The sequence below is a fragment of the Pempheris klunzingeri genome, chromosome 7, assembly GCF_042242105.1.
Source record: "Pempheris klunzingeri isolate RE-2024b chromosome 7, fPemKlu1.hap1, whole genome shotgun sequence".
Classification (NCBI taxonomy): domain Eukaryota; kingdom Metazoa; phylum Chordata; class Actinopteri; order Acropomatiformes; family Pempheridae; genus Pempheris; species Pempheris klunzingeri.
Window position 1 is genome coordinate 10,140,142 of NC_092018.1, and position 25,795 is coordinate 10,165,936.

A 25,795-nucleotide genomic window follows, 5' to 3' on the forward strand; every position below is an offset into this window, starting at 1 on the left:
TGTATTTATAGTGGACTGTGATGGTGGACTGGAAGTGAGTTTGTCACTTGTCTGGCCTAAAGGAGTCACAAGTCCTTGTGGATGAGATGTGACCCTGTACAGAAAGAGACACGCTTTATTAATAACATTGGAATGTTTATTTGGAATATTATTCATACTGGACTAGTTATGTAATACACTACAGAGAAAAATCTGCTTGTTGTCCTTTCCCTCCATTTCTATTCTCCATCAGTAAATTTTCTATGATAGTTTGTTTTGGGCTATCATGAAATTTCTTTTTTTTCCCCTTTTGAGCACATTTCAACTGACTCACACCCCCACAGTCAAGGCTAATTCAACAAACACCAACTACAGCACAGAGGTTGTGGTTTCCTAACCGACTTGCTCCTCAACATTTGCATATAATCACAAACTTGTATCTGAATAGTACTATCACATAGTCTAAATAACTTCTGTGCACACTTGCCTCAGTGGTGGAAGAAGTATTCAGCCCTTTCTTAAGTAGTGTTACCAAAGTGCAAAAACATTACAAGTTAAGTAGAGTAAAAGTACTGAGGCATTATCAGCAAAATGTTGCTAAGATTTTATGATAACAGTAGTCAAGCGAGCAGAACGCCCCCTGGTGGTGTTTTATTATTATGTTTACATATTATATCATTGGATTATTATCACTGATGCATGAACAAGTAAACAGTGTTTTAGAGTTACAGCTGTTCAAGGTGAAGCTTTATAGCTTTTATAGAGAGATACTGGTTCATTGGGGCATTTTAATCCCAAAGCAGAAAGAACTTGTAACTATAGCTGTCATATAAATGTACTGGAGCAAATTCCAACAACTTCCTCACAAATGTATAATTCAAGTATAAAGAAGTATACCATGGGGACACTGACGTAAATCACAAGTACTTCAGAGCTGTACTTACTGTAGTACTGGTAAAGGTGCTTAGTTAGTCTCCACCACGGCTCTGCATTATGCAACATGTCATGAAAGTCCCCAAGATAGACTTGCAGATCTGTTAGTTAAAGGTAGTTGTGTGTTTCATCTTCTATGAGAATGTTTCAGGTTTCAAGTTTATTTCATTTATATAGCAGTTTAAAAAGCAAGCTGCTTTTGCACCAAAGTGCCTCACAAAGGCAGACATACAGTATCTAAAGACATATACCACATAGATGCGCTTAGGTGTTTTGAAAATCAGGCAAGCGTAAAATAGAAACATGTTTGAGTACAATTTAAACCAAAGGAATCTAATAAAACAGGTTAAACACAATTAAAATCCAGAGAATAAAAATAGGTCTTAAAGTGCATCTTTAAAACATCGTCAGAGTCCGCCTGTCTAGTGGTCTTATTCAGGCTATTCCAGCTACAGAAAAAACTCTGTTTCTGGCAGTTTACCATGAGCGGGTGGAAGACTTAGACTTTAGACTTTTCTTTATGTGATCCCCCATAGGGGGACATTCTCATGTTACAGCAGCAACAATAGAACAGGGAGAGTGAAAAGAAGCAATAGTAGAAGAAAAAATAGCAATAGCAAAATAAATATAAATATAAATATATGGCTGTGATGAAATAAATATTTACACTATGGGATATTTACACTTTGGTTCAGAAATGTACAGGTATGGACAGGAATGAAGGAATGGAATGACATGGATGGAAAACAGTGTATTAACATCAGCCAGTGATGCTGGTGTTAAAGAGTCTGATGGCTGATGGGAGAAATGACCTGCGGTAGCGTTCCTTCCTGCAGGGTGGGTGCCTCAGCCTGCTGCTGAATGAGCTGCTGAGGGCCCCCACAGTCTCATGCAGGGGGTGAGAGGGGTTGTCCATGATGGACTTGAGTTTTGTTAATGTCCTCCTCTCACCCACCTCCTCTATGGAGTCCAGGGAGCAGTCCAGGACAGAAGCGGCCCTCCTGACCAGCCTGTTCAGTCTCTTTCTGTCCCTCTCCGTGCTCCCTCCTCCCCAGCAGACCACTGCATAGAGGACTGCAGACGCCACCACAGAGTCATAAAAAGTCCTGAGCAGAGTCCTGCACACTCCAAAGGACCTCAGTCTCCTCAGCAGGAGGAGACGACTTTGGCCCTTCTTGTACAGGACGTCTGTGTTGTGAGACCAGTCCAGTTTGTTGTTGAGGTGAACACCCAGGTATTTGAGGGTCTCCACCCTCTCAATGTCCAGTCCCTGGATGTTCACCGGTGCAGTCTAGGATGTCTTCCTGCGGAAGTCAATCACCATCTCCTTTGTCTTGCTGGTGTTGAGCTGAAGATGGTTTAGCTCACACCAGTCAATGAAGCTGGAGACAACCTCCCGGTACTCCCTACCCTACGATGGCTGTGTCATCGGAGAACTTCTGGAGGTGACAGCTCCCAGAGTTGTAGCTGAAGTCCGAGGTGTACAGGGTGAAGAGGAAGGGGGAGAGTACTGTCCCCTGTGGGGTCCCTGTGCTGCAGACCAGAAGCCAACGTCCCACAACGTGCAAATGTTCCTGTGTCACCTCCCATGTTCTTATAGTGTAAATAGCTTGTTTTCAGTGGCATGAACAGTACTACTCCAGATGTTGTTATTTTTAAAAGATTCAGGCCTTTTTACAGCCTGGATCATATTTTCATAGTTTTGGCTGTCGTATATTTTGGTTTTGATAACATATTACATAACAACTTAATTAGTGTCCATTTGAAAGAATGCTAACTAAAATATCAGGGATACTGTGGAGGCTACTAAAAGCGTTCTGGGTTGAATACATTCAATTCAAAATTAATACAAATAAAATTGGATTTATTACTTACCACCAGTTCTTATTAACTCTTCTGTACATCAACCAGATTTAAACTCATAAACCCTATTTAGATAATAACTAAAGATTAGTTTCATGTTACTGCCACTTTTAGAGAATCTTTCATCGCTTTCCTCATACATGAGTAGACAGCGCTATTGTTTGCTTATAGAATCAGTTGTAACTCATAAATGGTAATGATGGAAGAAGGAAGATCTGGTGAACATCTGGTGATCTACAGCATCTGGGGTTTGCCAACAGTCAACAGACGAATATTAATTTTCCACATAGTATAATCCAGCAAAAGCAAAAACAACGTGATGTTGAGGTTTAAAATGTAAGAGAAGCCAGAACGATCAAGCATCTGGAGCCTTTTACCTGACAGCTTGGCTCATATTGGAAGTTGGAGTGACTTGCAGGAAATAGACCCCTGCTGATATGTAAATATATATGTTTTGCATGCCTGATGGAAGGAGTACAAATCAAGCTTACGTCACCGACAGATAAATAAAGATAGTCAGCATTTACATCCACAAATGAACGTTCACTGGGGGAAACACACGTGTGTATTGCTCAATATATTAGCTACCAGTTTACATGTGACCTCAGCTCTGTGGCTCTCTGTGCCTCATTATAGGGCATTAAATCAATCGCCCTCACAGTTCACCATAGGCAGCTGACCCCAGCACAAACATATCACCACAAATTACATACAGCACATTGTTCACACACTGCTTGTGTGTGATATACTTTAATGTGTCAGTCTGTTATGACTCGCTGTCCTGAAAAATGTAGTTACACTGAACTGCATCTGTTCAGATTCATTTAGGGATTTGCAGCTGCTACATATAAACAATGATAAATATTTTTATACATTATCAGTTTGATGATGCTCAGTTAATTGACAACATGACTCATAAAGCTAAATTTACAGTAATCCTAATGTGCAACCTCTTTTTTTTTTTAGAAAATATATTTTTATGCTTTGAATGATCTGATGTAGACATACATACTAACAGTTTTACAGTGATTAAAGTCTTAATTATCAGTATAGATTAAAGAGAGGTTTTGCGGAGTTCATTTAAAATCTGCTGTCAGCATTAGTTCACAATAATACATTTCTACTACCTCTTATGGATGACGTAAAGTGCTTTGAACTGCGATGAATACAGTTTACACACAGGGGTGGAGGAGTTGCGTTCTGAAACTGGAGTGGTTACATAATGGTTAAACCCCAGTTGTTTTGTTTTGCCCTTCATTTTGCAGACCACATTACTTCAAGAGTGACTGAACAAAGGAATGTAAGTTTATTTGCAGTCACAGTGTAATGAATCCCTTTGAATAGGGATCAGGGCTGATGATAATCAGGGTGCGGTCTTGATCTGCTCTTTCAGAGGAGAACATCAAGCCAATTGGTAATAACTTGACTATGACTTTATTTTAAAAAATGTCTATTAATTATATAATTGCAATGTAATTAGTCCAGTAAATCAAACTGTGAACCCGGCCACCTATTAGAAAATTGGTCTGTGGCTTTTAATGGAGCATTTTATTATTTTACATCACTCAAAGCTTGTTTCGGTTTTGTTTTGGTTTGTTTGTTTAGTTTTGTTATGGTTGGTTACAGGATACTTGTTTTACTGACTGATAATTTACCATTCTCAACAGTTCCTACACTGCCCTCTATTGCCTCATTTCATTAACTACAAGCAGGATGATGCATTGAGATTTTTTCCAAACAAGATGTTATATGTACATAGGCCATCTGCAGTTTTCCTGTGTGAATGTAGTTGTGCTTTATTGGTTTTTGGTTGTTTTTTAGATTCATGAGCAAAGATAATCGAGTTATGGCAGTATGTGCCGTCTCACAGGAAAAAAGGTGCACAAAGTTGTTGTTAAAATGCCATCAGTATTTTCAAAGAAATGAATAGTTATTTTGCAAGGCCGGATAATTTTTTTGGTACAATCTATATACAAATGTTTCAAAATATTTCTTATCTGTTGAAATTGTCCTACTCAGGTACCCATCAGAATAATCACAGACATACAGTGCAAAAGACAGATTCTTTTCTGTCCACCTGGATTTCTGATTTCAAATGCTGCATTGATATAAATAATATATCTCAAAAGCTGTGCGATGCTCAGAAGATGATACCAGTGTGCTCACTCCACTTTTGAACACTCAAAGCACAAAAGGAGATTTTAACAGCATGAGGATGTAAAAGTGAGGATGTTAAGCTTTAAATGAAGAGTGCAGTGATGCCGATGGATGCTAAAAGGAAAGGGACAAAGACTCCGGTGAGTTTTGCTCCATTACACAGGTCTTCTGCACAGCAACTGACACCCATGGAATAAACTCTGTTGCACATATCACTTCTCATGCATTCTTTGGTGACCATATTTTCAGCAACTGCAATAGGGACAGACAGGAAATGTTCCATTAAATAAAGTTAAAATGTGTGATAGGCATCCATAAAGCTTACCAAGGCTATACTGAATTTTACTGATGCAACCGTAAGAATCCACAATGCAATGCAAACCATTATATACAGAGTAGATAGTATTAAAGCCGGTGATAGTGATAGTGAATTCAGCTTACCAATAGTGGTGGCACAGCGGTCGTAATGATCAGGACAGTTCCACGCCTGATTGCAGGTGCCGGGGTTTGCACCCCAGCAGGTAATACACTTTAACGCATTCACTGCAGGCAAAGAAGAATGAAATATGTCCACACTGGCCAGCAAAAATAAACACAATTTCTACATTAATTTCTGCACTGATTATTCACTTCTTTACTGCTCTTACCTGCTGACAGCATCATACAGATGAACACCAAAGTCACACACAGCCTCATTTTGAGTCTTTGATCAGATGGGAAAATGCAGAGAATTGAAACGTCTCTGACCTCTGATGTCAAATGAGCATTATTCCTGGTTTCATTTATAGCCTCTAAAAATGTTGGCTTACTACCAACAACCAGTTACATGAGGGCCTTGCACGCTTGGGGAGTGTCCACCAGCTATTCTTTAATGTTGATCATTTATTGTACACATTTATGGCTCTCTACAGTCCCACCAATTCATCACCAAATGATTGACCAACCCTTTCGAATTCAAAGGAATTCCAGTGTCAGTAAGAGTTTGCTTAACTTGAGTATTTTAAGAAACTTGAGGAACTGTATTTGTCCTCTTGTGTAAGGTACTAAAGCTAAAGACCAAAGCTGCCACACCTGGAGAAGTGAGTGTGTAACCAATGTTTATGCAGCCACAAAGATCTGCAAAGACATTGGAAAAATATTCAGATCATATCTATAAAAACTGCCTCTTGTAGGCTTCCTTGAAATATTGCATATACTGATAATACACTTTAAGTGGTTCAAAATCCTGTGAAGTATAATCTGGCTATTCACTTTCCCTGCTCAGCTTCTCCAATTTTAGCATCCATCAAATAAATCCTAGCCTCCCTCTGAATGTAATAATTGCAGCATTAATTCTTTACTAACACACACTCATAGTTTCTGAGCTCTTTAGTGTAGATCTCTAATAGCATTAATACATCTACGTCATTAATCTGGTGCCAGAAAAGGAACAGCGACTCAGAAAACCTCCTTTAGAGGCAGGATTTAAAAGGACCATTCCCCCAAATAATTAGAACACTAATTTCTAATGGCAGGATGCCTTTATTTATAAAGCATAATCCCTACTTCCTCTTGCCTAAGCATGTAAAATGAGGTGAAAGTGGCTATGTTATAGTATTAAGCAGCCACCTATGTTTGTTCAGTGTGGTGTCTGTCAGTAATGAGCTTGGCCTTTTACCCCTGGATTAACAACCTTGTATAGGAGACAGGTGAGGTCTGAGTGCCAACTTAACCACCAGCTGTTGAGAAGTGATCCATCCATTTTTATTCCTTATGGTATTCTTTTCATAGTTGTTAGACAGAGAAGAAAATCTGATCATCAGAGGAACATGAACCTGCTTGCTACAGTCTTTGTGAGTCCGAGTTACAAAGGTCATGACATTAAAGTCCAATATAACTCCATCTTATTAAGTCTGGCAGTCGGCCATGGCCTGATAACAACATCGCTGTCTGAGGAAGAGAAGGAACTAGCAGAGCAGTGGGAGGTCAAGTCTGAGTGTGATTGTGTCGTGTACTTTATATGTGCTTGAGTTGTACATTCTTTCCTGTTTGACCTTGCTGCAGCTCTATTATCTTGTTGGGTTTTTTTTTTATCAATTTACTGTAATTATGGTTTTATATAGCTAACACTTTCTAATCGTATCTAATATTTTGTTTGTTAGATTTCCACGTGGTAAATTAAATATATAACTTAGCTGGATTTGATTTAGAAGCAGTGGTTAAAGATGTATTCAGATCCTCTTCTTAAGTAAAAGTACTAATGCAAGAATGTAAAAATACTCCATTCACAACCTTAATCAAAGGTCCCATATTATGTTCATTTTCACGTTCATACTTTTTTTTAACGTTTACATGGTTTAATGTTCAAAAAACACATCATTTTCCTCCTCCAGACATGGCTGCTGCAGCTGTTTTCAGACTCTTTCTGCACGCTATGTTTAGAAGAGCAGAACAGTTTGTGTGCTTTGTCTTGCCGTTGTTCATCTCTGTGTTACCAGGAGCTGGCGTTACTGAGGAAAGCACAATGACGGACAGCGAGGTGGATTCGAGGTTTCAGTCAGTATAGAAGTATTAAAAAGCACAGATGCCTGCTGTAGCAGACTGAGGTGGGGCTAGTTTTTACTCCCTTATTAACCATTTGCAAGACTTTAAGTCATGTGTGAGATGATTGATGGAAGATGAAAGAAGGAAAAAAATTACATTCATTTGTGTTTTCTTTCCTCTGATCTTTGCATTTTCATGAAAAATTGGATAATTTGGCCTCAAATTATTTAATGAAACCATTTGAGAGTTTTAGATGGGAAATGTCTCTTTAATGGAACTCAGACACGTCTGAAGTGTGACAAGGATTGGACTTTTTATGAAGGGGCCACAAGACAAAAGGTATCTTACACTATTTTGAAATGCTTTTAATATAGAATCATAATCTAAGAAGTAACTAGTAACAATAGCTGTCAGGTAGTAGTGGAGCAGACACTACAATATTTGGCTCTGAAATACAGCGGAGCAGAAGTATGTAGTAACATAAAGTACAAGTACCTCAAAATTGTACTTAAATAGTTATTTGCCAGCTCTGTTGACAGGCTTGGTACTTTTTCATGTTTTAGGTTTAAAGTAATTTTTTTAGTTCTACATCTTCAAACATGTAAAGCACCTGCCTATAATACATTTCAAGTCATCAAGAGAGTTTATTTTGTTTAAGATTCATTTACATGTAATGAATATATTGTGCATGTAAGTCAGTACAGTGCTACATGCCGTGAATATCTAAGACCAACAGCTTAACAACCAGCGGTTGGAGCGCGTGCTCTCTTCCAGGATTCCCAGCGGGGGTGATGTTCACTTCCTGAACTGAGGGATGGGGGAGGGGATCTTGATGTCTTGCCCCTTCTCCAGCCTCTTCTCACATTCAATTAGGTAGTTTACACCATCAATCACTAATTGCACCAGCTCGACCTGTGGAGACATGGTAACTTGTGTCAAAAATCACATGATCGATATGTACAACCTGAATAACAAACCAAACCACTATCGGAGTGCAAATAAGTGAAACTAACTGGTTTGGTTAAAATGAACTGAGTATATTTTCAAATTCAGCTTTTGAAATTTTGAAATTTTACTTATAATTTTCTTTACTACATTGTCATCACAAACTACTGCACCTTCTGTCAACTGTTATTCCCCCAGTAGTTTTGGCAAGTTCAACTAAGACAAGGGAATTTTGTTCCCACAGTTTGGCCTTTCAGGCAGGGCTCTCTATGCTTTGGTGTGGTTGTCAGACTCTAACCACAACCATAACACAGACAATAACCATCACCATATGAGCTTTAACAGCCTTTGATTGGCTGCTCCAGCTTGAGTCCTTCATCACAGCCTGTGAGGAAGAGCAACATGGAAGGCTCAGCTCAGGAAACAGAAGTCTTCTAACCTCGATTGGCACATCCCTGCCTGGATTACAGATTACAGAACAGCGGGGGAGCCGTTATTTGCAGGCCACACCTGCTGGGATGTCTGCACTCCTCTGTCTGGCTGTGCCTGCTGCTCATTTCTACTTTTACTTCAGTTGCTCTCCTCTTCAAGTGTTTACCTCTGACTTGCCCAGACGGTCAAGGTTAGAGATGTCAACAATGTCTCCAGTAGCAGCTGTGTCCACACCTCCTGTGCCTCTTTTCTGTAGCCTCAGGTTATCCAGGATCTTTTTGAAGCGAGGGTCCTAGGTCATAAACATCACACACATTAAATCATTTTCAGACTTGATAATTATAATACAGGAGTGAATGTGTGTCCTTGTGGAGGCTGTCATTTACTGCCAGTGTGTTTGCTGCAGTACCCTGCTGAGCATGGGCAGGCGAATATGCACGCCAGCCCTGAGCCCGGTGCCGAGGTTGGAGGGGCAAGTGAGGATGTAGCCCAGACGCTCATTCCACATGAACTCCCAACCTCTCTCCTGAATTAGCTGCTCCACCTAAAAGTTACAAGAAAAGACTATTTATATTTTTACTTTTTTGAGCACACATATTAAAGATAAATGCAACAGACTCTGGAGATACATACTTTTTGGCCAACGACAAACATTTTAGCAGATAAATTAGCCCTGTTTCTTAATTTTCAATGGGTTGTTTTTACTATATATTCTCTTTTTATTGCTTATTGTTTCAATACAACTTTTAAGGCAATGATTTTGTGAAGTCTTTAAAACACTTTATGTTGCACTAAGATAAACTGCATGGACTATTTCAATTGGGGAGGAAATGGTGAGCACATGCATACTTGCTTAAGACCTCTGCAGAACCTTTCAAACACTCTCTTCATGTTTCCTCCTTTCTCCATGGATATGATCCTTGTGTGGTCCTCCTCATTGATCCAGATTAAGAAGTTCTTCTCGTTGTTGTGCCTGAGACAATCAGGAGGGTAGAATCAATGGGTTTTGATTGCCGTGTTAATGCATCAGCTGATACAACTGAATAATTGGAGAATAAAAAAATATTTCTTAATTCCACTCAGCAGAGCAAATGTCTGAATTGCCAGGCTAGTTATTGACCATGAATGTGCAGGTGGGGAGGGTGGGAGTCACACTACTTTATCAAAAGTTATGGAGCTAAAGGAAGAAGAAAAAAACAGAGGCAGAGGAGAGTAAAATTTGATTAGTGCAGAGCAGCTGTTTGAAAAGCGTGAAAAGAATGAACAAGTTATTCAAACAGGAGATCAAGTAACAGGAGATCAATCTTGGGTCTGGATGAACAATAAGTGCAAGTTTCAGGATACTGACAGCCACATATTAAGCACTAAAGGTATGTATTGTAAAACTAATGAAAAAGATATGTTCAATTTTAGCATTCAGTGAGTCTGAATCTGCCTTGTAGCAATGGGGGCACAGTGTTTTCCACAAAATCTGGTTTACATATTCTTACAGAAGAACAGTGTCATTTAATTCTGCTGTATAATCCATTACTTTCCAGTCACATTGGTCCAACTGTAACATGGTGGTGCGTAATGGTGACTGATGTCAGACAGTATTCCCCAATCCCTCCTAAATAGGTGTACCTAACAATTTGGTAAAGATCATCAAATAAAACACTGCTACGTTGTCAAATAGAAGTTATGGAATGACTGTCACAAATCGTATAAGTTATCAGCTAGCAGTAATCTTATTAGTGTTGCTGTTACTGTCTCTGTAAACTAAAAATCTAGTTGTCCCAAGCACAAACCAACTACTAGTGATGGCTGTGAATAAACTCATGACCACTATTCAAAATTCTGTGGCATATTACTTCAAAAACTATGTTTCTTGGCACTCAAGGCAACTGTGACTACATACAACTACAGCTTTTGCAGGTTCTATAAGCAACAAAAACATTTTTAATTCTTCTAGACTTTTCCTAGCCTTACCAGATCCCACGAGCATCAGGCCAATCTCTGGCCATCCCAGCTGCCGTGAGCAGAGGTGACACAGGTTTATCAAACAGGAAGTGCTCCTGATTGGCCAGTACAGGGACAAAGGAATTGGGGGCATTAGATGACAAAGGTCATCAAAAAAGTACAGAAACCAACCATGTCTCTCAGTGTGTATGGGAATGTGTGTGACTGTGCACTAACATCAATGAGCTGTTGCTGCTCCCTGTCAGACATCTCTCCTAGGCTGTAGTAGCGCCCGGACAGGTCTCCTTTCAGGCCAGCCAGAGCTGTAACAACTACACGCTCCACTTCACGGCGCTCAGAACGTGTGCAAGCAGGGGGAAGACTCAGTCCACGGATGCTGCGCCCGGTACGAACACGAGATGACAACACGTAGCGCTCATCAAACATTCCTGAGGTGACCTGAGGAAGAAAGGGTGTAAGGTCATCGTATGTAGGAGTGGATACAGGAAATGATCATGGACAAGACCATTTGATGCAGAGAACAAAGTGAAGAGATATGCAGGTGTAACATACCTTGGAAGCATCCAGGTCAGTGGGGTGCTTCATTATGCGAGGGTCATAGCCATTGTGTCTATCCTTGATCACAGGGTCAAAGATCTCAGCAAATACCTGATGGGAAAAATCACACACTCAGTTTTCTCCATTTTAGGACTTAAGACAAAACAACTTACAGCAAGTGTTAACTCCAACCTCATAGCTCTCCTCATCCCCTGCCACCATGCCCACAGTCTTGATGTATGGGTGTCCAGGGTTGTCCACCCCAGTCTGGATGCTTTGGTCCAGGGTCCAGTCGTTGGGGGTTTTCTTGTCCCTCAGGCGCCCATAAATGGCAGGAGTCAGGGCTATTGCCATGCAGTTGTTGTGCTTCCTCAGGTCAGGGAAATCAGCACTGCAGAAAGAACAAACTAACTTAATACTATAACTACTAGTGGAGCTGTTTTCATAGTCCAATATGCCACCCCTCCAAGACAAATATTTTTTTAAAGACTTCTTGTAGTTTGCTTTTGTGGTGCTTCAGTAGCAGAAATGTTTGCAGTTTTCTAACTACATATACAAATATATATAGTACCTTCTTATTTTGTCCATTCATTGTTCAGTCTTTAAGATGTGCTAATATGAGTTGCTATAATTCATGAGGGAGACATTGCCAAAAAAAATTTACTGTGTGCAGATCTATCTATGGTGACAGAAACAGTTTAGTCGAAACTCGGCAGGGAGAAACACACAAATTTACTTCAGTTCACTTTGGATCAGAGAGTTTTTCTTTGCTTGTATATCTTTATGCATTGTGTCTCAATAACCTCAAACATTATCGTAAAAAATCTTTTAATTTTTTGCACATACTGCTGGTTTGGAAGTCTGAGACTGACGTACTGAAATGTCTAACATTTTTCATTTTGCCATTATAACTAGTTAATCAGCTGCTTTAATATGTTCTTTGATGGAAATAGGAAATGTTAGACATCTTGGCTGTACATTGATGATAATTATTGAGACGCCTTACAAATACACACAAACACACTCACACACACACGTACCTGGGTGGATAGAGCCTCTTCTTGTCAGCGGCAGCAGTGCTGTCGCTGAGGAGGTATCCAGATGCCAGCGTGCCAGCTCCAATGCTGGCCAGCATCACTGCTGTGTTACGGCCAGACATCACACGGGTGAAAGAATTCGCCATGGTTACGTGGTCTTTGTTGTTACCTGGTGAAAGGTCAGACGGCAATGGTGACTTTCCATCAACTTAAAATGTACATTATTTATTTACCCAAAGATTGCAATTTCCACTGGAGCAGCCAGTGTAAGATGTTGAATTACTCCTTTAAAACTGACTACATCTTGTGTGAACGTACTGTAACTGAGTTTCCCACTGGACACCAAAGTTTAAATATCCACACAAATTGTGGTTATAGTCGGTTAAAGTCTTATTTGGCTCATAACTGTAACTGTATGTGTTCATGTTTATTTGCACCACTTTGTATCATACTGAGCAGCTGGTTTCAACAAGCCTGAACTTTACAACATCTTGTCTGAATGTCACAGATGGCTTTCAGATAATCGGGAATCAGATTGTTAAACCAGACTGCGCACAGAGGAGAGCAGGAAGACAAAAAGCTGTATTTGTTGTACAAGTTTATGATAATACTGTGTATATTCAAATATCTATACAGTGGTGAGAATGTACAACATGGTGTAAGTTTATGAACATGAAAACAGAGGGATTAAAGTAAACAAAGCCTTAACAATGCATTTTTTATTTTATTTAGATTAATTCTTATCTAATTTAATGGTTATGGTTTCTGTGTTTAGATGACTATTGACAGTGCTGCAGGACTTGAAATATATGGTTACGTTGTGTGTTTGTTGCTCTGAGACACAGGAAGGATACAAATGCAAGCTGGTAATACCTTTCCGGAGCTCCGAGCCAAAGAATTTCACACAAATGTACTCGTACAACCGTTAGTGACAATAAACATCGTGGATCTTGAATATTCCCAATGTGTGTAATACAGTTCATAAGTTCAATTCAATTCAATTCTTCACTTACATTCAGATGTATTAACATCTTCAGTACTACACACGTAGACTCAACTGCTATTACATTAAGCTATGAAATGCTTAAGGAACAAATAGTCCTGCAATCTATGTGATGGGATTATTCTAGAAGCAGACAGAAGCCCTCTGATTGGTCACCTTGTTTGAGTCATTAGCTCAGGTGATCAGATGATTTGTGATTGGTTGCTGAAAGAGATAATGCCATATTGATATAATAGGTCATTGCCCTTCCTAACGCCTGTCAGCCTGATAATGTCAATCAAATATCAGAACTGACAATCACATCAAGCAAAGAAAAATATTACAGCATTATAAACTGCAGCATAAATTAATATTACATCACTCCTATGAGATGCTGCAGTATCTTTGCACATAGCTCATTATACAAATTCTCTGTCTGTCTCAAGTTATGGGTCAAAGTCACCTGTTTTCCTTCTCACAGACACACACACACATACAGTATTGAAAGTAACAGTCAGTTACAGTAATCTGTGCCAGTTTACATTTGGCATCAGCCCTGGCCATAAAATGCTGAGAAACGAATAGTGACATCTTATGCTGGTCAGCTGAGCTCACCTTCTTTCAGAAGAAAGACCCTAATTTGATCAAAAGCACAAGCAAGTACTGTTTAAAAGTCAGCCTAAACAACAGGTGAAACAGCTACAGTACTTCTCCAGGGAAAGCATTCGAGGATACTAGGGCAGGAAACACAGATAGAGAAGACCTGCAAGAACAAATACTGAGAGGTGAGGAGGGAGAGTCCACCACTCACCTGCCTGAAGAGAATAGAGGTGGCAAAGGGCCTGTGTGTTTCCTGCAGCTCAGTCCAGTGAGGCTCAAACCTGCAGAGTGAGAGCAGACTCAAGAACAGAGATGGGATCTGAGAGGGAGAGAGAGAGAGAGAGAGAGAGAGATTGGGACACTGTAGGATTAGCCTCTCACTGGACGACAGACAGAAAATCCTCTTTCTACTGTCAGTCAGCATGTCTGCCTGCCTCTTCATACATGCACTCACGCGCATGCATTCTCTCTGTCTCACACACACACACATACAGATACATACATACTCAGTACAGGCATTTTCTTTCATGTACTCGTCTTCACAGTACATACCCCTTTAATAATATAACTGGAGTGTCTTAGCTGCGATACCACTTGCGATACCTGTGATAAAACAGATTAGATAGAGTAAACATTACCTACCATGCTGATCTAGGGCATTCTGATTAAGTTAGTAGGTGAAGAAGTTTTACGTGTTTGGGTGCTTTGTGACACTTCAGCTGGAGGCTCAACCATAATGTTCTGTTTGGGATCTTCTGAAACATCTTAAATGCTCTTATTGTTTTTACCAAATGACTCACCTTCATGACTTGGCCTAATTTTATTTTATCCAATAATCATGATTTTGAACTGGTGTTTCAGTTCAAAATGACACACGTAGTTTGAACCTGGGGTCTTTCTGTGTGGAGTTTGCATGTTCTCCTAATGTTTGCGTGGGCTTCCTCCACCAGTCCGAACACATGCAGGTTAGGTTAATTGGTAACTCTAAATTGCCCAGTAGGTGTGAGTGTGAGTGTGTCAATGGTTGTCTGTCTCTATGTTGTCGTCCCTGTGATTGACTGGTGCTTCTCTCTGGAAAAGGCTAATATTTCACACCTACAGTGTTGTGGTAAACTCAAACTGACTGTCATCCATCTGTCCCACAGAACAGGACTTGAGTTGGTTGATCTGCTATAAAATTCCTACTGAGAGGCAAACACTACAACCTACAACTGTCACCTCCCAGTCAGTTTATCAGAACCACTTGACAGCAGATCCATCACTAACAACTTGGCATATCGCCTCAAACATTTTGCAACTTCATCACTTTGCAAACACTTGCTCAACTTGTCTGGGATTCACACCATACCATTTTATCTTTCACTCCCTCTGTCCTTGTCTAGTCTCTCTCCATTTCCATTATTTCCTGCAAAAAGCTCAAATAGCAATGACAGCTGTTATTCCACCTGTAGATATGAAGTGTTTCCTCTGCATATTTCAAACTCACTTTGATATCATAGGTGGAAAATTAAATACCTTGATTAAAGCATGGATTACATAATGAATCTATATTTATGAATTGACTGCCCAACATCCATAACCAAATCAGCAGTTAGACATTAAAGAGGATGAAATTAAGCATTGTCTACTGTTTTGCATGTTATCATTTAACGGATATACTGCAATAGTTTAAAAAAGAAAAAAGATAATGGCTGAAATAACAGTTGTTGAGGACCTGGAGACTCAAAGCCTCAAAGCTTTAAGACGTTTTTATGTTCTTACAGTGCTACCTGTCCTCTGTCATCTTATCTGCTTGTCATACCTTTGTGTGTAGCCTGTATAGTATAGTACTCTCAACAACAGCAATCATGCAACCTGAGGAATAGCCTTCATATGAGTTGAAATGGAAGCTTTTATTCCAGTTGCAGTTAATAGGCGGCTTCTACAGAAAGTCTACTTCATAAAGCGGAAGCAACTTAATATCGCTGAAATTACAAAAGGAGATGCACAAACACTTAAGGCATGTTGAATTTATTTCCCCTGCACCTACAAGTGAAAAATGCAAACAAATACACAAAAATAATTTTACAGTACAAACATAGCTTCCTGTATTCCCAAACCTGCATGTGAAACAGACACTCAGAAAACGCAGCGCAAAGGACAAGTTTTTACAAATGCAAAGCCTGAAAACATTTCCTCTAATCTAGAACAAGGTTATTGTTTTATGAGGAAAGTTCTCTGTTTTCACTGAGGCCTGCATAACTTCCAACACTGCTACTGCATAACAACAGGCTGTTTTGCAGATGACATAACCTTAAGATTATGCTTGATTTTGTGAGATACACTAAGAGACAAACGTGCCAGATTCGATGCACGAAATATTATTTCTATGCCTTTTAGCAGAGCCTCCCCACAGCTACAGAGACAATATTAATATAGGGAAGCAGAGAGAGAACATACAGGGAGCGTCCAGTCAGACATGCACAACATGCAGCTGTTGTGTCCATGCAGGACAACTATGTTCATCATATCAGCAACACAGAAAACAAATTCAGATTATTCAAATGCTACATTTTTTCAACCATGTTTTGTTTTTTTTAAAATGAAGTTTAAACAGATTTCTTGCAATACAAGAGCCTGGGATGCAAAACTAGAATTCAACATAAAAGCAAGAGAGACAAAAAATTAAAAAAAACAATAAAATCTATATTCACAGCATAACAATTCTTCTTTCTTCATCAATCATATGATATGTATGGAGATACTATATACAAAAATAACATAAATACAGTATCTGATGAAATAAATAGCATGGTAAATAACGATCATACTGTCACTCAAGCAAAGCTACATCTCAGTGAGTGCAAAAACTGTCCCAGCCTACATCCAAGAGTTACACACTGGGACCTGACTACACACGTCAGTATCTCACAATTAGTAAAAGCCAAAAAAAATGTAACTGCACATAAACGCTGCAAAAGCTTTGGGTCAGAAGAGGTTCTAACAATTTTTTAACACTAGAGGGAGATATTTGCTGACAAGCAGATGCTGCAATGACTTTACTGTCTTCACACTAACATGCTACTGTTTAGTCTACATGACCTGTTTTCTGAAAAAATAAGTGAAACTACAGTCAGATTTTTAAAGGAAATCGTAAGATTCCCAAGCAGGAATTATACAAAACTTAAAGCAAGTAAATTGGCAGTTGTGGGGAAATTGACCTACACTCGTGGAAGGCACTGATAAAGTGTTTAATTCTGTATCATTCATGTGGACATTTTTTTAAGAAAAGAGCTCTTTAATGTCGCGGGGAGTCTTTAGGCAAAGACAAATACGGAATGACTTGTTTCATCAATGGAAAAATAAGCCACTTCATCAAATTGTTTTTCATTTTAAATGATCTTTATGTGTTTCATTTGAGTGTTTTTCTACATTATATTTGAAGGCTTAAAGGCATTTTGCCATTCCCAGCCCACTGAGGATGCATAGTGGCTTAGAGAGTCACCCTGGTAAGAGTGAAGCATGCTAAGCTGAGGGTCAGGGGTCAGGTTAAAGGACATTTAGACAGTTACATCCCAAGCCAAAATCATGCAAGTTTTATGCAGTGACTATCGTGACAGAAAGCGTTTTTGGGGCTCTTGCTCCAGGGCATGGCACGGAAATGCACAGGCAACAGAACACAGACAACAGCACAGAGACACGAGCTCAGACATCTCTCTGTCACACTATCTGTATATGCTACATCTCTGTTATGTCCACCACATTTCATCCATTCACGCCATGCTCTCAGCCTTTCCTGCATTCACAGGCCGTCTGAGGAAGAGTGATGTCATGTGCACCACACTATCGACTGAGGAATTGTGAGCACAAACATAGAGACCTGTCATTTCCTCAAAAAACTCATGCAATGCAACCAAAACCTTTTCCTCCCGTTCTCAGTCCAACACCATAGAAATCCTCATGCCCTCTCAGTCTCATGCTTGTTCAACTGAAATCTCTCACTTCAGTCTTTCTATCTCTCTTGTTTCCATTTCCATGTCGCTCTCAAAACTTCCCTATTTCCTCTTGATTGATGAGATTAAGTGGGCATGTTGCCCTCGGGGGTCAGGGTTTGGCAGGCTCCCACTGGCCACAAACACCTGTAACTCAGGCAGGAAGCCTGGGCTCGATCTTGAGCGAGAGATCATAGAGCGTATCTTCATCCATGATGAGAGTCTTATCCAGAAGGTACTGGGTCACCTGGACAGATAATATAAAAGAGGGGAAGAAATTCTGCAAGTTTGAGACCAGCAACCTATATTGAAAGCTACAGCTTCATTTGGCTGTTTTCAATTAAAGAAATATTTTTTTTTAATTTTGTAAAAAAGGTGACTAGATGGCAATAAAAGGTTCTATACAGAGTAAACCAGCAAGTCTTTGCAAATGTTAGCTCACATTGATTTAAGATCACATAGTTGTCTTTATCTACTCGCCACAGTTCTATGATTAGTCCAGCTAATAGCTACAAGAGTTAAACTGACAGTCAGTAATTGTTTAAAGGATGAATGTCTTGTAGCAGAAGATATTATTTACAATGGCTTCTGCAGGGCCATGATGTTAGCTCTTGGGAACGTATTACACATATACATTTCCAGAACTTTTGTAAAGTACTTTGAGTTATAATTTACCATTCTTAAAATGTACTGTAATAAAAGGAACTCCTATTTAAAAAAAATAAGTAAATAAAAAATGTTCATAGAAAAGTACCTTGGCTTGATGCTCTATTCTGTACGGAGTCTGCTGGAACTGTCGGATCTCTCTAATGATGTGGGATATCTGAGGAAAATGTGGAATTCAAGTTGACAATTAAAGTACAATGTACACACACATAGATTTTGTCTATTTCATATGCATGTATGTGCCTACCATTCTCATTTTGGAGAAGTTAACAAGACCTTCCTCAGTAAAATTGGGTGTTCCCTCCTCAATAAAGGCCAGGTCTGTTAGATACATTCCCAGGTATGGCACACATGGAGGGTTGCAGCTGCAGCAAGAAAGTGTAAAGGAACGTGCTTCACAAATTATCTCATTAAAAGCATGTTTTTATCTCATTTGTGGTATATATAATGACGACTCACTTTTTCAGGGTCTCTCTCAGATTTTTAAACCTTCCCTCAGAGGACACGGTCTTCTGCAATTTGTCCATCAGGGCTTTAGTCTGGACACAACCACAAAAATACAAACCATTTCATTAAAATATAATTTAAAAAGATTTTCATGAAGCCCGTGGGACAGACAATACAGTTGCATTAACCTAAGATCCACTTGTTCTTAATAAAAAATGATTACAATGAAACAACAAAATTAAATTTGGTCCTGAACAAGCAGCATGGCTTGGTGGAGACAGACTGTCTGGTGAGTAGATGACTGTGGCTTTAATTGAGTTAGTGCTCATCAAAATTAAGCCAAGAGCGGATACTAAGCATTACAGCTAAATGCCTCTCTGCATTGTCTCTCTCTCTGACCTCTTAAATGAATCAATTGTACCAGGAAAATATACATGTGTAGACACTACAAAGGCAAAGCTAAACGTTATATATACTTATCTTTAAGTAAATACTTATTGACACCTTGGGTTGTGCGTTTTACATATGAAGTCTAGGTTTTATATGTGGATAGGACTGATGGAGAATTACTCCACCTGTTTGCTGACTTTAGCCCAGGTCTTCTTCAAACGGTAGATGGCACTGCGGTTGAGTGCAGATGTGATCTCCAGTACTCCATTGTAGTTGTTGAGACAGCGGCAGATGTCAGCCACAGCAACCCACTTCTCTATGGAGTTGGCCCTCGAGCCCACATCGGTATGGGTCATAATCTGTGATGCCACCAGGTTACTCATCTTCAAAAGGAAAAGAAAAGAGAGTAGAAAAGGACATGTGCTGGATATTTACAGAGGTGCTTAAAGACATTGAAAGAGCTTACATCATTGAAGTGTTGACTAGTTTTCATGATGTACGGCGTCCTCTCTGTCTTATCGACCTTCATCCAGCCCTGGCCCAGGAACTCCCTTAGAGAGGGAGGACAGACACCCATGAGATCACACACACTAAAATTAGCACAGTGGCACAGTAATCTCACAAGATATCAGTAACATTTACTCAAGACTGTGATTTAAGGATATTATCATCACCAGTCAGCAGTGGTTGAAAAGGATTTCTTGAGCTAATGAGGCTTTTAACCTGTTTTACCCTTCTGCATGATATGTAATGGCATGGACTAATATGTGCCAATATACAGAAGAAAATTGTTCTAAATTAGTGTTGGTGAATAGAATCCATTATCAAAGAATAAAAAAAGAACAAATCAATGTTGCAAATAATTAAAAAATGAATTGCAAGTGTTGCAAGCAGTTGTTCCATAAAGCTGAGTTTACCACAGAGTGACATCAATATCTTACACGTTTGTGTAAATTCAATATTAAGTCAAACTCTTTTCAATAAAAACTTGATATTTGGGGCTGTACATTTTAAATGTCATTGGTTTTCATAAATTTCCCTCTGAAAACATACTTTCCGAAGGTGCTGGGTCGCATAATAACCAGTATCCATAAAGGTATTTTAGTTTTGTTTGGACTGATGCAGATCGGAGTGTGAGAGCATGAGTGAGAGGACTGACTCATAAGGAATGCTCCTGAAGACGATGTGATCCAGCAGGGTGATCTGCTCAGCCAGCTCCATCGCTGAGAGAGACTCGAAACACTCTGCCTTCGGACAGTCCGCCTACTCACACACACACACACACACACACACACACACACACATACACACACACACACACATGTGTACACACATGAGTCACAAACAAACAAATATTCAAACCATAACACAAACAACAAGGAGATATAAATATCTAGAAACTGAAACTGGCTATGACGAGTATGTTTTATGACAATTGACAGTCCCCTGGTGACCGCCACAGTCAACAGAGGGTGTATTTATCCCCTGTGCCCGGAGGACAGGACAGAGTGTTCTGACCGAGGCTTTTCACATCCTACAAAGGCCATATCTTTAGGTTTGTGCTTCTCAGTCATTATCAAGACAATTAACCAAGGGTGCTCATGACTCCTGATTGGTTTAATTTCTGGGAACTGGTAAGTATTTGGGGGAAGGTTTGTATTAATGTGCAAATAAATCACAGGCGTTAGCTCCATAAAACCAGGTCATCCCATGGAGAAGCATAGAAATATCCAATTTCAAATTAAAAGCTATATAATTCTCCAATTACCAGAGTTTTACATTATACAGCAAAAGGTATAATATTAATTGACTAATTGACCCAACAGAGCAAAAACATTATGATCATAAAATTCGAAGATGTTTGCAATGAAAAAATGTATCTGAGTATTTTATGTGCTGCAGTTTTCTCACCATTTGTAAGATGTCCTCTATCCTCAGCTGGGCATCGTCCTGCTCGTCCTGAGAGAGGGCACTAGGAGACAGAATAGAACAGAATAGCGTATAGTAGCATAGAGCAGCACAGAGCAGAACAGAATACAGTAGAACATAAAAGAATAGAATGAAGGGAAACTTTACTGATAATCTAAAATTTGACGACAGAAACTAACTAACTATTCAAGTGCTTCACACAGATGCTGCATGTTTATGTGCGTGTGCATATTGTCATGTATGTGTGTTTGTGTGCTCTACCTTAGTATGTTGGCAGTAGCTTTTCTCTCCTGAGGCAGAAGGTCTGGATCTCTGAGCACCTCCTCCAGGAGACAGATCACCGACATCTTCAGCTCCCCATTCATCTCAAAGTCCTGAACACAAACACAAAAGAACGTCTTTACCTGAAAGAACCCTCATAGACATACATAACAGGTTCGCGAGCACCCGCCACAACATGCCGAACCATGTGCATTAACCTAAACCTACATTTCTGGAAAAAACAACCAGATGGTCCATTCTCTACTCTTTTCTCTCCATGAATGACTTTCTCTATTTTCCCAACGTAACTAATCATCAGCCCCTGTCATGTGACTGTTGAGTCCTCTTTCCCTCATTCCTCCCTGTTTTTACACCCTCTTCTCCTCCTATTTTTCCCCTTTACTCCCACCCTGATTAAACTCTTGTTCAAAGGCCAGTTTTAACAAGCACTTTGTTCTATGGCCTCCCAGAGAAAAATGTGAGTGGGTGTGTGTGTTTGCCTCTGTGTTAATAAGCCGACTAAAGCTGGCCTGTCATCACAACACTTTGTATTATTGAAGAAAAATACATAAATAGATCGATGCAGTTAGACCTCTAAGCAGGGAGTCAGGCAATTACCGTGATATTCAATTCATTAGAGCCAACACTGGCTGTTTAGCAAAAGAGTAGGTAGGTGGGCTGAAGCTGGGTGAGCTGGTCGTCCAATTGACACGGCAACAATATTCAGTGTGTTTGTGTGCGTGTGGCTGTTTACATGCTCAAGTAAGAGCGGTGGAGCAAAGAGAGAACACATCGGACACTCGCTATAATGAGACCACAGACCTGATCACCCCGGCATAAAATAGGGGACCTCAAACACACACACAAACACACACACACAGACACCAGTGGCTACAGACAGACCTGGGAGTGTTTTGAGACCCAGTGCCGCAGCACGTTGAGAACTCTGTTAGTTGCAGCTCGGCGGATGATGAAATCTTTATCACAAGTTCTTTCAGAGTTAGTAAACACTGGAGGAAAAATTTAAAACAAAATGGAGAAAGAGACACAGAGAGAAAATGTTATAACTGTGTGACAATGTCAGACTTTCATTACTGATCTGGGGCTAATATTACAACCAAAAGCAAGATCATTTAAGAGTTGAAAACTATTTCAATTATGTACATAAACAGCATGTGTAGCAAAATGTACCAAAGAATTAAAAGTGAAATAATTTCAAAGTTTTAATATATTGAGGCATCATATACAGTAAGCAGTGTTTCAATTCACCCAAACAATGACTGAGAAAAATCTATTCTTTGTAATTTGGTTGAATTAACCCTTTAACAATTTTATAGTTTCAGTGTTTTGATTAGTCTTAGTTAACTGTTTTATTCTAAACAGACTCTATAGCAGCCTCTCTGTTATATCTTTAGCTTTCTATTAGAGATTATTCAGTTTCATTCACTTTGAACAACACAGCTATTCTTTATTTTAAGTATGTTTAGCAAGTGTGTGTGTGTGTGTGTGTGTGCGTGTGTGTGTGTGTACCTGGTGGTGTACCGTGTCCTGCTGCTGCTGTGGCGATAGCAAAGGCTGAAGCAGGAGAGACGGAGCAGCGTGAGTTCTCCCCTGATTGTACTGCAGATATACAAACAAACAAACTATCATCAATGAATGATAATGAACTTGAGACAGTGATTGAGACTAACATTACAGTGGTCACAAATTCAAACAACTTTTTGTCTTGTTTTTAATGTAAATGTCAGATTGCCTTTTGTATTCATCAAAACATTTCTTTTATAGCAATCACCATTTTGTGAGTTTTCGCGTGTCAGCCTGATTAATAACTATAAAGTAAGTAAACTTTTGATGAGATATTTGCACAAGTATGTACATGACAACAATTCAAAGTTCACACAACTATTCATGTAAATGACATATGAAAAAACAAAGGCAAAATATCATGAATATACTGCAAGGCTGTCTTAGAAGCACTATGCAAAATGTGACGACTATGACTATAAACAAATTTTAAAAACAGCAATTTGCATGAAGAGAGCATGTTGTTTGTAGATAAGGGCCAAGTTTATTTAGCATATGAACTTATTACATCAGGCATAAAAATGCAAAAAGCACAAATATATATTTGTACTTGTGTTTGTGAAATAGAAATACAGAACAGATATATATGGAATTGAAATTATAGATGTAAAATACTAATCTGAAAATGTATTAAAAATGTATTAAATGTATTAACAAATGTCATTCTTGTTCCAGACATATTTCAGACACACACACACACACACATTCACACACACACCTACACTCAAACTCACCATTGATGCCATGGTCTGGCAGCTTTTTAACTTTGTATTATGCTGCTGTACTAAAGATGTCATCCTCCAGGGTCAGCGATCTTGGCTCTGCAGAGTGGCCTGTCAGTGGGCACATCACTGCCCACTGTGAGGGCCTCTGGCTATGGCATTGTGGCCTAGTTATGAGTCATAAACCACGCAAACACACACACAGACATCAGTACCTCCTGGCTGTCTGTAGCGGAGGTGTCGGGGTGTGGAAGGGGAGCGACATGGAGACATGTCTCCTGCTTCACTGCTCTGAGGAGACTCTGGGATTATTTTCTCCAGCGACACCGACTCCAGCACAGCTAGACAGGAGAAGAGGAGAATGACAAGAATCTCAGTGGCATTTATGATGATGTTGATGGTTACGGTCATGATGGTGGTCATTACTGTTGCTGTCATCCTGGAGAAGAGAATTTTATTGTACTTAACTTCACAACCACGTAGAGATCACTCAGTATAACCAGGGAATAACATCAAAGCTTTCATCTGTTCCATGCATATTTTGTATATGTGTGAGCAATTTAATGCTCCAGTAAATGTTTATTTACATGTGCTGTGTCACAAATTAAAAAGAAGAACAACATAAAGTGACTTGGTGTCTTAGACTGTCCAGGTCTGTGGAGCTTGACTGGGAGGGTGAACACTATTTTTCCAAAAGATATTCATTTGATGTTTTGATGATGGTTGCGGAGGGGAAGGTCTAGCATGTCGAAAATCTTCCATAGTTATACCATTGAGTTAAGATCTGATGACTGTAAAGGCCATGGCACACAGTATGTTTCACTTAATTTTCACACTCATCAAACCATCTAGTGACCCCTTGCTTCCTGTATGGTAGAATGTGCATTTATTACAAATAAACACTTATTTATTCTGTGTTTAATTTGACACCTGTCTGTATTTGACTCCAAGTACAATTAACACCACACAGTACCCGATTACCTGGAGCCCTGCTGTAGATGCTCTTGTTAGTACTTAAGTGTCCTGATGTTTTGCTTGGGGAATAAATATGTTATTTCTTTGAAACATAAGTCATTTGGATATAATTTGAAAGACAGGTATATTGACCAGGTTTCACCGGATGACAATTTGTCAGTGACACAGAAAGGCCAAGAAAAGACAACAGACAAGTAGGAACACATGTCAATATCTGTATGCACATGGGTAATTATAAACACTGAAGCTGGTTTGACACTTTCAAATGAAGAGATGCGCCAGTCATAGTGACAAATGATAATTAAGCTTGTCAAACCACACAAAACCACACAAATAGCAAGTAGCAACAGAATACTAAAATTCAGCACTGCAAAAACAAATAGACCACACTCAATTCAGTTTCCAATAGGTGTATTAAATCAATCACTCAAAACAATATTGCCGTGTGTCTGAGTGTGTGTGTGTGTGTGTGTTACAGTCTCTGAGTTCAATACACTGTCCGATTAAAAGCTAAAGAAACAAAGAGAGTCTGCGAAGGAGGTGAGGGTGGTTTGATGGTATGAGCACTTATGGCTGTTTGTCTCCTAGTGAGCGGTTAGCAGCTGTCACACACACACACACACACACACACACACACACACACACACACACACACACACACACACACACCATATGTGTGTATGTGTGTGCAGATGCTAATGAGGGTCTAACTGCAGCTTGTCCTTGCTGTGCTGCTTCAAATGCCTTGACACTATCTCTCTCCAGTCTTAGAGGGATGTTTAACATCACTATTAGAAGATCTGAGCATGTGTGGTGGGGCGTCAGCTTAGTGACTCAAGCACACAAATGCAACAAGATAATGATGTCCCACCAGGCGCCTGTGCCGCTCTTACAGGGAACATT

The 25,795-nt window shown here is 39.6% G+C and overlaps 2 protein-coding genes and 1 long non-coding RNA gene across 3 annotated transcripts in view; all 3 read right to left on the reverse strand.

Annotated features, from left to right (window-relative positions):
* Positions 1-4,775: 4,775 nt before the first annotated feature.
* On the reverse strand, positions 4,776-5,654 carry LOC139204511 (uncharacterized). The gene is made up of 3 exons (XR_011584427.1): positions 5,580-5,654; positions 5,374-5,475; positions 4,776-5,184 (listed from the first exon to the last, which is right to left on the reverse strand). It is a non-coding gene; the product is annotated as an uncharacterized lncRNA (long non-coding RNA).
* A 2,596-nt stretch (positions 5,655-8,250) lies between these two features.
* LOC139203408 (creatine kinase S-type, mitochondrial-like) lies at positions 8,251-12,511 on the reverse strand. The gene is made up of 9 exons (XM_070833115.1): positions 12,369-12,511; positions 11,521-11,719; positions 11,344-11,439; positions 11,008-11,229; positions 10,801-10,886; positions 9,682-9,805; positions 9,242-9,376; positions 8,999-9,124; positions 8,251-8,367 (listed from the first exon to the last, which is right to left on the reverse strand). Exons 1-9 carry the CDS (start codon positions 12,509-12,511, stop codon positions 8,251-8,253), a joined length of 1,248 nt encoding a protein of 415 aa, XP_070689216.1.
* Positions 12,512-16,643: 4,132 nt separating this feature from the next.
* rasgrf2b (Ras protein-specific guanine nucleotide-releasing factor 2b) overlaps positions 16,644-25,795 on the reverse strand; it is a 42,952-nt gene continuing 33,800 nt past the window's right edge. Inside the window, exons 18-29 of the mRNA XM_070833519.1 lie at positions 24,133-24,258; positions 23,142-23,231; positions 22,515-22,621; positions 21,612-21,724; positions 21,333-21,393; positions 20,581-20,684; positions 19,888-19,972; positions 19,607-19,804; positions 19,044-19,123; positions 18,832-18,949; positions 18,673-18,741; positions 16,644-18,165 (exon numbers count right to left, since the gene is read on the reverse strand). Coding sequence (XP_070689620.1) covers positions 18,073-18,165; positions 18,673-18,741; positions 18,832-18,949; positions 19,044-19,123; positions 19,607-19,804; positions 19,888-19,972; positions 20,581-20,684; positions 21,333-21,393; positions 21,612-21,724; positions 22,515-22,621; positions 23,142-23,231; positions 24,133-24,258 — 1,244 coding nt within the window. The 3' untranslated portion in view covers positions 16,644-18,072. The remainder of the gene's footprint in view (positions 18,166-18,672; positions 18,742-18,831; positions 18,950-19,043; positions 19,124-19,606; positions 19,805-19,887; positions 19,973-20,580; positions 20,685-21,332; positions 21,394-21,611; positions 21,725-22,514; positions 22,622-23,141; positions 23,232-24,132; positions 24,259-25,795) is intronic.